Source organism: Fonticula alba (genome assembly GCF_000388065.1).
Source record: "Fonticula alba strain ATCC 38817 unplaced genomic scaffold supercont2.1, whole genome shotgun sequence".
NCBI lineage: Eukaryota > Rotosphaerida > Fonticulaceae > Fonticula > Fonticula alba.
This window is the reverse complement of record NW_009242971.1, coordinates 2,717,325-2,728,085: the sequence shown is the minus strand read 5'-3', so window position 1 is coordinate 2,728,085 and position 10,761 is coordinate 2,717,325. Positions and strand designations below refer to the sequence as shown.

The following is a 10,761-nucleotide window of genomic DNA, read 5'->3' as shown; positions in this document are numbered from 1 at the left end:
GGGGGGCGAGGACTCGGTGCTTAGAGACATCATGATGGCGCACGATCGAGGAGAAGGAAGGGAGAAGGGTGGGACACCCCGGCGTGGGCGCCGGGCGAGAGGCGGCGAGCACACTTCGTCCTCCCCGACAACTGGGCCCAGAGGCGCCACGCCGGCCTCTTCCACCCCCAGCACCCGGGGCGCCAGGACATCCGCCCATGATGTCAGCAGGTCCCCGGCGCCGGACATGGCAGGAATGCTCGGCTGCACTTGCGCCCGGTGACCAGTCGAATTAATCACTGAGGCCCGGCCGCCGCGCCAAGCCCCTTCTAGCGAGTCGAGGGCCGAGGAGGGGGTCCCACTCGGCAGGCCGGGGGGTCAGGGAGGGGAAGGGGCGAGAGAGGGGCCGGGGCCGGGGGGCGAGGGACGGGGCCCGAGGGATGGGGGGGGGGGGGGGGCAGCGACTGGGACGGGGCGCGACACGATGCTAGTCGCCATCCCTCGGGAGGCCAGCCCAAATGGCGTGAGAAGGGGGGCGAGGGGGGACGAGGCAAGCGCGCCTGTACCAGCATGAAGGCTTGCACACCACAGAGCCGGTCACACCTGCGGGCCAGTGGTAATTGGCATTATTCGCGAGACACCGAGACAGGGAGGGAGATGGGGAGAAGAATAATGCAGGTGCCGGTTGTAAAGGGCGAGCGCCTCCGGCCCTGGAGGCCGAGCGATCGGGTGCCTGTGGTTGCGATACCCGCGCGCGCGCGTATGCCCACCCCCTTCGGGAACTAGACCCCGAGGCCGACTGCGCCCGGTAGCGCTCCCGGACAAGATCGCCCCGAGCAGGCCGGCGGAAAGACCAGAAGAAGCCTCTCTCTCTCTCTCCCCCCCCCCCCTCCCGCCTTCTGACCACCGCACATGCCTGCATCTCGCCGCACAGACGGGCACATGTGCAAATGTGCATCTGCGCACGTTGAGCAGCCGTCCAAATGGGCAAATTGTCCAGACTTGCGGAGCCGCTCAGACACCGACCGGGCCGGGTCCCAACGGCATGGCCGCCCCCGCTCACTTGAACGGAGGACGATCGTACTGCGACAAGGCTCCCCCCCCCCCCCCCCCCCCCAGCATTTGGCCCACAATCTCTTGGCCCGTGCAGCCCTTGACGGCCTGCCAGCTCAATGCCCCCCTCGCCGATGGATCCGGGCATCAGGCCCCGGGAGGCAGGAGGCTACTCGCCGGTGATCGGGCGTCCGCACGGTGGAGAGGAGGGGGAAGGGGGCGGGCCGGGGGCCGGGGGCCGGGGGCCGGGGGCCGGGGGCATCGAGTCGTCGAGCCGGCAAGTCGGGGGTAGCAAAGACACGCACCTGCCTTGCACCCGAAGCCACTGGGACCGGCGGCTGGCAATTACGATCTTCGCCGTGAGGCGCGGTATAAAAATCTGAAATCCACCCTCCCCCTGCTGGGCAGCAGCCTCCTTAACCACCCACTCTTACACCCACTCACAAACACACTCACACTCACCCCCGCCACAACACATCCTCCACGCGCATACATACATTCGCCACCTTCCCAAGTTCTCTCTGTTTCTGTGCCCCACCGCCCCTCTTCCACCTCCCCTGCACTTGCCTCTGGACTGCCTCGCCGCCCTCGGCCACTTGTGCACACACACCTCGCGGCCCCCTATTCGGCAGGCGCGAGCACCGATTTGGTGTCCATCCAGCGGAGCCCCCCACCCAAGCATCCCGATTGCCGGACACACACACACACACACATCCATACACCCATACGCGCCGCCTCACATTGGCCACGAGTATCGGCCTGCGCACGCCTTCTCTCGGAGCCCTTCGGCCGCCGGAGAATCATCATCCTCCCTGCTTCGGCCGCCGACACCATGTACTTTCGATTCTCCTGTCTCCTTTCCGCGCCCCCTGCATTTTCCCCCGGGACGAAGCCCCTCACACTCGAATGCCGCCCTGACACCGATGCTCAGCGCCACCCAGAAGGACACCCCTGTCGCAGTGGCATCCCTAGGTGTGTGTGTGTGGGTGGGTGGGTGGGTGGGTATGGGTGTGGGTGTGGGTGTGGGTGTGCATGCGCCTCAAACGTCGAGTGGCCCTCCCACGCACACTGAATGCCCCATCGAGACTGACTCTCCCAGCCCTCTTCTCGATTCCCGCCCTCCGGGGCCAATAAGAAAGACGTCGTCGATCTCTCACCCGGTCAAGCCTTAGCCAGGGTACGTGGCCTCCCTTCGCGCCGAGCATACCGTGTCTCAGGACATGTGTCTGACTCCGCGTCGCCGCATCCGCCTCCTTCCCTCCCGCCCACACCCATGCTCCTTGCCGCGGTTCCGGGCTACAGAGAGAGCCCGAGAGAGAGAGATAGAGAGAGAGAGAGAGACAGACCTTGCGCCAGCTCATCTCGAGGAAGAAAGAGCACGGTGACATCGCGAACCCCTGCGAGTGAGAGATAGAGAGCGAGTGCCCGCGCGCGAGAGACAGAGAGGAAGAGAAGGAGAAAAAGAAAAAAGAGCACGCACGCCTCGAACCACCAGCATCGAAGAGAGACATCCATTCACACGCACACACACACACACACACAAACACACAAACACAAACACAAACACGCACGCACGCACGCACCCCCCATACAGACACGCCGCTTTATGACGACAGGGAAGTGCGTCCGCCCTGTGTCTCGACTGTGATCCACAACATGGCCCCCCCGCACGAGCCGACCATGATAGTGTCCGAGAGCCTGGAGTCCATCCACGAAAATATGGAGACCGCCATTTCGGGCTCCACCATGCCCGAGGGCGAGGGATCCTGGCTGGCCGGAGGCCCCGGCGCCGGGATCGGGTCCTTTCCCCACGATGCCGACCGTCTGGGCCAGCTGCTCACCGACCCGGAGGCCGGGGCCCCGGCGCGTGAGCCCGGCGGCCCGGAGGCCGGGCACTCCCCCCCGGCATACAGCGACGAGGCCGGCCCCCAACCGGGCCTCATCCCGGAGGGTGAACGAACAGCCGGCGCCACCGCCTCCACGCGCAGCAATTCAAGCATGGACATGAGCGACGCGGCCGAGATGCAGACGACGCCGGCGTCGGCGACCGCACCGCCGGCCGGCTCCTCCGCCGGCGCACCGTGCGACACGGTCCCCGAGCTGATGGCCTTCGAGTATGTGGCCTCGCGGCGCCTCGGAGGTCGGCTCAGTGACTCGGCCCTCGGCGACCGTGGCGGCATGATGGTGCGTGGGGCATTTTGGCCTTGCTCATACCCCGGGGGAATACCACCTCAAGGGGGGGGGGGGGGTAGGCGTGGCAGGGGAAAAGGAGACGCGCAGCTGAAAAGGGGGGGGGGGGGGCGGGGGAAAGCCCAGCCTCCGGCCCGACGGGACACGGTCCCCGTGAAGCACCAAGCGGCCAGCCGGGCGCCGGTACACTGACATGCCTGTCCGACATCCCCCCACTCCCTGGGTCTCTCCGGATTTTCGCTTTGGTCCTGCCGCTGGTGGCTTGGACTGCCACGCGCATGATGCCAGCTCCCGAATGGCAGCGGCGGCTATGTGGCCCCGGTTCCGACGCACCCCACCGTGTCGGTGACACCGGCCGGGGGGTCGGGCCCGGGTGCAGGCCGCCCGACGGCGCTCAACTCGGCGCCGAATACCCCGTCGGTGGGCCACCTTCAGAGCGGGCCGGGCCACGGATCGCATCTCTTCCTCCAGCCGCCGGGACTGCCGGGCACCGGGGGCTACCACCACCCGCTTCAGCAGCCGGCCTTCGGCCACGCGGCCCCCGGCGGTGGCGGCGGCAGCGGCCTCTACCAGCCGCGAAACATCACCCGGCGCCATTCGGCCACCTCGGCCGGGACTTACCATGCGGCCGGGCCGGGTCTGGGCGGCGCGGCGGCCGGCGGCGGCCCCGGCGTGCAGCTCCCCCCGCCGCTGGTGTTCGGCGGGGAAGCCCCGGGCTTTGGCTTCCTGGGATCCGCATCGTCCGCTGGCCATGGGGTGGGCCCGGCGCATCCGCTGTCGCCAGTGTATGGTGGTGGAAGTGGGAGGCCCACCTCGCCGGTCATCCTGCCGGCCGGCAGTCAACAGCAGCAGCAGCAGCAGCACCAAATGACCTTCGAACGCCGGCGATCCCATGGCCAGGTGGAAACTCGGTCCTCGAGTACCTCCTTCGTGGACCCTTCGCTGTTGCACAGTGGCGGGGGATGTGCCTCGGCGGCCTGTGCATTCGGCGGCATCGCAGATGTCCCCGCACAGGGCCATCCGTGCCAGTGCCTGCCAGCACTGCTGCTCCAGGCGCAGCAACAGGCACAGCTCCGTTCCGGAACCGGCCCAGCAGGAGGCGGCGCCGGGCACTACAGTGCGCCGACTTCCCCTGGGCCCGGACAGGCGGGCGCGTCCTTCCCCTTCCCGGTCCCGGCCGCCGCCGCCGCCGCCGCCGCCGCCGGGGCGGGAGCCAGCACGGGAGGAGCCCCCCAGCAACAGCCCGCCATTCTGCCCTTCCAGCAGATGCACCACCAGCTTCTCCAACAGCAGCAGCAGCAGCAGCAGGTGCCAACTCCGTCGAGTCAACGCGACGCGCCGCCGTCAGGTGGCATCTGGACGCCCCTCCAGCAGTCCCACCAGAACGCCGCCAGTCAGGCGTCCTTCAACGGGAGCTTCGGCATGTCCGGTCACGTGCAAGGTATGTCAATAATCCAGGGCCCGTGGGCATGATGATATTCAACCCCGGCCTCGCTCCCCCTCCCTCCCCCGCCCCCCCTCCTTCCGGCTCCACGCCCCCACTCTCCCCGGGGCTGGCCGCACCGGCCCAGCACGCCTTTCCACATCCCCGCCCCTCTCTCCCGCCTCCTGCGGTCCCTCTATTTCCCGTTCATTTCCCGTTCATTTCCCGTTCATTTCCCGTTCATTTGCCGACTTTCCCCGGGCCGGGGGGCTCACGTCCTGCCCCTTGTTGCTGCTCCCCGCGGCCCGGGGCCTGTCCGTGTGAGTCGGTCGGAGTGGTGGGCCCATCATCTCCGGCCCTTCGGCCGGGGGGTGCCTGGGAAGGATGCCCCCCCCCCCCCCCCCCGCCCCTGGGCTGGCTTCGCCGTGGCCGGGTGTATTTGGGCACGGCCCGCGAGCGCCCGCCCTGCCCGGACTGTGGGTGTCTGAGTATATGTGTGTCTGTGTGCATGTGTGTCTGCTTGTCCTGCCCGGGACGCGGCCGCCCGATTGTGCGCCGGGTGTTCGGCAGCGCGAGCTGACGCTGGAAGCAAGTGCGCCCATGTGCGTGAGTTTGTGTGTGTGGTGTGAGAGTGAGCGAGAGGTGCCCCTCGCCGGGGGGGGGGGCCCCGTTGGCCGGGACGGCCGCACTGTTTCACCCGGCTCGGCTGGAGGCTCGGGGGCTCGGACGACCGCGGCATCTGCCGCGGTCCGGTGTGCAAGCGGCCTCCGCGCCCGGCGGGGATCCCAGCCAGACTCGGGCCGACGCCCGCGCGATGGGTGCCCCCCTCTCCGCTCTCCGGCTGGGGGCGGGGTCAGAGCGCGCGCGCGCGCGCGCCGACCGCAAACGACCCCGCTTCGCCGGCTCCCGGGCCTTTGTTTGCACCCGGAGTGTGGGAAGCCGGGGCCCCATCGGCCGGTCCCAGGGGCTGTGTGCCAGTCCCTGGGGGCGCGGCGCGGCGGGGCGGGGGGGGGGGCAGGCAGGCAGGCAGCACAGATGAGCGTCCCCGGGGGCCGATCGAACCCCGGCCCTTGGGGCTCCGGGTCCGAGAGGCGGGGCGGCCGCCCACTCTGCGGCGGCTGTGTTTGTCCGGGATGCCGATGAGCCCGTAGCCGCTGCTGTTGCTGGCCGGCCGGCTGACTGGCCGGCTGGCTGGCTGGCTGGCTGGCTGGCTGACTGGTGCCCCCGCCCCCGGGCGCGCGTGGTGGCCCCTCTCCCTCGGACCCCAGTCAGCAGGGGGGCGGGGAGGGGGGGGGGACACTGGCGCGGCTGGCCGGCCGGGGGCGGCTTTGCCAGCGTCGGGGCCGGAAAGGGCGCCAGCGGGCCGGCGTCCCGGTCGCCAGGGGCGCCGCTGCACGACCGCTGGCACATGGGCCCGGGCCAAGCACCGGCCTCTGACGGCCGGATGCCTCATCAGCTCGGGCGATGAGCGGAGGCCGACTGCCCGGCCCCGGCCTCGCTGGCAGATGCGAGGCGTACCACGCCCGGCCGATGAGCGAGGCCCGCCACGAGGCGGGGCCGGAGGGGAGCGGCGCGGCCCCCTGATGTGGGGGGAGCCGGGTCCCACAGGACGGCCTCCCCTCTTTCGCCCCCCGGCAGAAGCGACCAACGACACGGCCCCGCTGGCCGATGCCACGGGGCCGCGGTATGGGGCGCGCCGCCAGCCGGTCTTGGACGGCTTCCCGGAAACCCGCACCAGGCCATGCGCGCCTGGAGGTGGGGATCCGGCGCCGGCCCTGCACACGCGTGCGCGCGGGGGGGGGGGGGCCGCCTCCGGTCAAGCTCTTCCCCCCCGGTCCCCCCCCCTCCTCGCAGGCCGGGTCCCCGGCGCCAGGACAAGTGGCTTTTCGGGCTGGAAGAGCAAGTGCCCGTGTGGCCTCTGCCTGGCCGGGGTGGTATGCATTCGCGGCTGTTGGAGGCGCGAAGGGCGTGGCCGCTTTGGGCCGGTGCGGGCCCGTGGCGTCCGCCTCCAGCCCCGGGGGACCTGCCTTGCAGGTGGGAGGGGCAGGGGCACGCGGAATGGCAGGCTCCTGGCACTTTTCCTGGAAGGCCGGGAGTGGCTATATATGCATGTCAATAAGTGCGTCTGCGCCGAGTCTTCGCATGCCTCATCACCCGGGAGCGGGTGGGGGTCCCGAAGCTGCGAGAGAGAGAGACAGAGAGCAAGGGACAAACCCGCCGGCACTCTTGCGAGAGTACCTGGCGGCGACCCTCGGGCGATGCATCCCGCACCACATACACCTGCGGCCGTGCGCTGCCATGGTCGCACACACATGTGCGCGCGCGGTCCGGCAGCAGGCACCCCACCCACCGGCCAAGTGTGAGAGCCTCCTAGCCATGAGTGTGTGCTTGTGCCTGTGCCTGTGCCTGTGCCTGTGCTTGTGCTTGTGTGTGTGTGTGTCGCGGTGCGCCCCGAGGCGCCGCCGAGCAAGCGGCGCTTGTCCCGGTCCCCTCCCCCCGGCCTCGCCACCGGGGGGAAGCCAGGCCCCACGCGTGTCGGCCAGAAGGTGGACTTTGTTTGTCCCGTCCACGCGCCCAGCCAATGCATGGCCCCCGCAGCCGAGCACCGCTTTGGTCCGGGCCTTGTCTGTGTGTCGAGACGGCCGGCACCCCGCGGGGATGTCGCCAGACGAGCCGGCCCTCGGCGGCGGCGGCGGCGGCGGCCGCCGCACACACGCATGCATGCAAGCATGCTTGTCGGGGAGGGGGCGGCGCATGCGGCGTATGCTGGCCGACGGTCCTCCCAGACTGGCCGTTCCTTTTTGGCGGCGTGAGCACCGACAGTCAGGCCACCGGGTTGCTGGCACTCCTCGCACGCAGGCCCGCAGGGGGGGCGAGAGATTGCGCCGGCCAAGCATGCGCCTGGTCGGCGCGCCGCCCAGGCTGCCTCGTCGGTTGGCCGCCGGCCGGCGCGCGGGGAATGCGCCCGGGTGGGTGCTGCGCCCCAACGGGCCCCGGAGGCCCCTGCCCGGAGGGGCTTGCATATGGCTCCCCCGGGTAGCGTGTGCGGATGCCAGCTTGGCCAGCTCCGCTGGCTATGTTCGCCCGGCGCCCCGCCCGGGGTGGCATTATCATCCTGGGGCCCGATGGCGCGGCACGGACTCCTCGCGGTCCCTCTGTGCCCGGGGGCAGCAGGGGGGGGGGGGGGCGGGGGCACACCGGGCCGGGGCCCAGGCGAAGGAGAGGGGGAGCTGGCTGCCGACAGAGAGCGAGAGGGGGTGAGCCCACGCGGGACTCGGAAGCCCTCGACCGGGGCCGCATCCCCTTGTGTGCCTGCCTGCCTGTGTCCGTGTGTGCCGGGCGCGGAGGAGTCCCGTTTGTGTCCCGCTCCGCCCGCCCGCCCGCCCCCCCGCCCCCCCCCCCGCCAGGGGAGCGGGGAGCCCCTGCGACCGGGCCAGTGTGTTCGCCGGCTCATCTGCGTCATTGAGTCGCGCGCGATGCGCGTCCACCCAAAGGGTTCGGCGCCTATCGGGTGCCCGTCGCACTGGCGGCGGGGCAGGCACACACATCGGCGCACAGGCGACCTGGGTCAAGCCTGCACGGCGCGGGAAGGGAACACCGGGGGGAAGGGCCACGCCTGCGCTGCTCGCGCCTCCCCCCCGCCCCCGCCCCGGGTCGCCCGCGTCGCTCGCCCGGTCGTCCGGTCGCCCGGTCCCGGCCGCCCTGCGGGCTTGGGCAGCGGCAGGAATGCCGACGGCCCCTGGGCCCGCGGCAGGGCGTCTGCCCTCGCCGGCGTGCCGACTGTCCTCCCCTCCGCCCCAGGGCGATGGCCATATTGCCGGCAAATGAGCCCCAAATGCGCTATGCTCATTCGGAGTGACTGTCGGCAGGGGGCTCTCTGTCGGCCAGGGGGGGGGGGGGTGGGGGCCGGCGGCGGCCCTCGGGCTTTCGGCCGGCGCGGGGTATGCTCCGAGTGTCGGTGCGATGCACGCAAATGCGCATGCCTTTTGCGCCCCCCGGCCTTTCACCGTGTGGCTGTTTGAGGAGTGGGGATCTTCTCCCGACGGCGGCTCATATCACCCCCCCATTATTAATGGGCCATTTTGCGGTGCATTACCCTGGCCATCCCGTCGTCATCCTTCTTTTGGCGCCCCCCCTCCCCTCCCCCCCCGGGAGCCGTGTGCCCTGGTGCGTGCGCCGCATCTGCTTTGGATGTGCGCGCAGCCGGAGCCCGAGAGGGCAGGGGGGGGGGGGGGGGAGGAGGGCTGTTGAGCCTCGCGCGCGGGCGCACTCGGCACCTGGGTCCTTTTTGCCCCTTTTCCGGCCCCGCCCCGCCCTGCCCCCCTCCGTGGAGGAGGGTGGCCAATGTCCGCGCCATACCGGGGCCGGGTCGCGGTCGCCATCGCCGGTGTCGGTTGGCGACTCGGGGCTGGCCGGTCGAATGACCCGACCGGAGTCGGCGCGGCGCGCCTGTTTACTGGCTCTTATTGTTTGTTTGGCCCCACACCTCGCGGCCTGCCGGCCTGCTGGCCGTGCGAGCCACAGTATTTCGTGTGCCCGTCCTTTGCCCCGGGGCCCCAGTGTCGGGCGGCTGTCGTGGGCTTCCTTTGGCCGTTTGGCCGCCAGTCGACATGGTCAGGCTGGCGGCGGCTCCTTCTCCCTCCCTGGACAACCAAAGAAGGCGCCTCGGCCGCGGCATTTCGGGCGCCCGCCCCCTCCGGCTCTCCCTCCCAGTCGTGCTTCGAGCGTGCGCGAGTGGCGTGCGCGCCCCGGCGAGGGGACGCGCGAGGTGGACCGCCGGAGAGACGCCTGTTTCAAAAGCACCCCTCACGCGGCCCGAACCCCCCCTCCTCACGCGCCCCGGCGGGGGAACGGGCAGCCCGTGAAGTGGCCCCCGGGTCGCCCCGGCCCGCGCCACGGTTGCCATAGATTTCTGCCCCTTCCCCCTGCTGGTGGCCCCCTCTCGCCTCCGCGCGCGCACACACACACACACACCAAGACACATGCGTCTATTTGTGTGTGCGCGCGTGCGTGCATGGGGCCGGCCCGGCTGATCGCCTGTTGTTCGAATGTTGGGGGCCCGGCCACACGTTTATGCGTGCGCTCTGGCCGCGGATGCCCCTCCCTTGGCTGCACAGCCGGCCGGGGATGCACGCGCGCGCAACGCGCCACACCCCGGCCCCCCCCCCCCCCCCCCGGGCCGCCGCACGGCGGGCCACTGTGCGCCGCGGCTCCGGGGTATGGTCACCCGCCAAGGGCGCACATCTCCCCCCAGGCGGTTCGCCCGGGAGGGCCGGATGTTCGCCAAAAGCGATGACCAGCGCATTTGGGTGCTGGGAAAATCCGGCGCCGCGCCAGCTTCCGGCTCTCGGCATCCGCGGCCACAACCGCGCCCTTGTCCGGCCGTAGCAGCCGATGTGGCGCCTCGTCCGCCGACGGCACACCAGCCGGACGCCTCGCCCTTGGCCCCGGGCCATCTCGCCGGGCATCCCCCCCCCATCGCATGGGTGTGTGTTTGTCTCTCCCAGTGTCTGCCTGTGTCCATGTGTGTGTGTGTGTGTGTGTGCGTATGGGTGGGTGCGCGGCCTTTGTTTGTCCGGGCCGGGGTTGCTTCCCCTGGCCCCGGGCGCATGTGCACACAAACACCCGGGCCCGGCTGCCGGGCCCCCCGCCCCCCGCGCGACGCCACAGCCAGCCAGGTCAGGGGCCCCCTGTCGCGACAGGCCGTGTGTGTGTGTGTCCCCACAGGCGGCTGACCGCCGGGGGCCTGGCGTGGTGCTCATGCCCCGCCGCTTGGGGCGAGGTGTGTGTATGTCCGTGTATGTGTGTCAGATCCCCGATCTCACCCAGGGGCACGGCACTTCCCGCCCCTCTCCTCCGCCAGGATTGCGAGCGTTCGGCCCGACGCCAGGGATGGGGGGGGGGGGGGACTCCGCCTCGGCACACCGTCGGGCCCCCTCCCCGCCGCCCGGACGCGCCATGCTTGCCCGCCCTGGTGTTCGCCCCTGCCCCTCCCCCCCCTTCCCCCCTCCCCTCACGGCGGCAACACCCTCGTGTGAGCCCGTCCGCTCATGCTTCAAAGCGACCCGTGCCGGTTGCAGGCTGGCCCCTCCACAGCCAGCACACAAGCCACCTTC

General features: G+C 70.9%; 1 protein-coding gene across 1 annotated transcript; it reads left to right on the top strand.

Moving 5' to 3' along the window:
- Positions 1 to 2,688: 2,688 nt before the first annotated feature.
- Positions 2,689 to 10,033, top strand: H696_00588 (hypothetical protein; the record flags this gene model as incomplete). Its single annotated transcript, XM_009494466.1, has 4 exons — positions 2,689 to 3,216; positions 3,511 to 4,663; positions 6,284 to 6,430; positions 9,936 to 10,033. The coding sequence occupies 4 exons, from the start codon at positions 2,689 to 2,691 to the stop codon at positions 10,031 to 10,033; spliced, it is 1,926 nt and encodes a 641-aa protein (XP_009492741.1).
- Between the last annotated feature and the right edge of the window lie 728 nt (positions 10,034 to 10,761).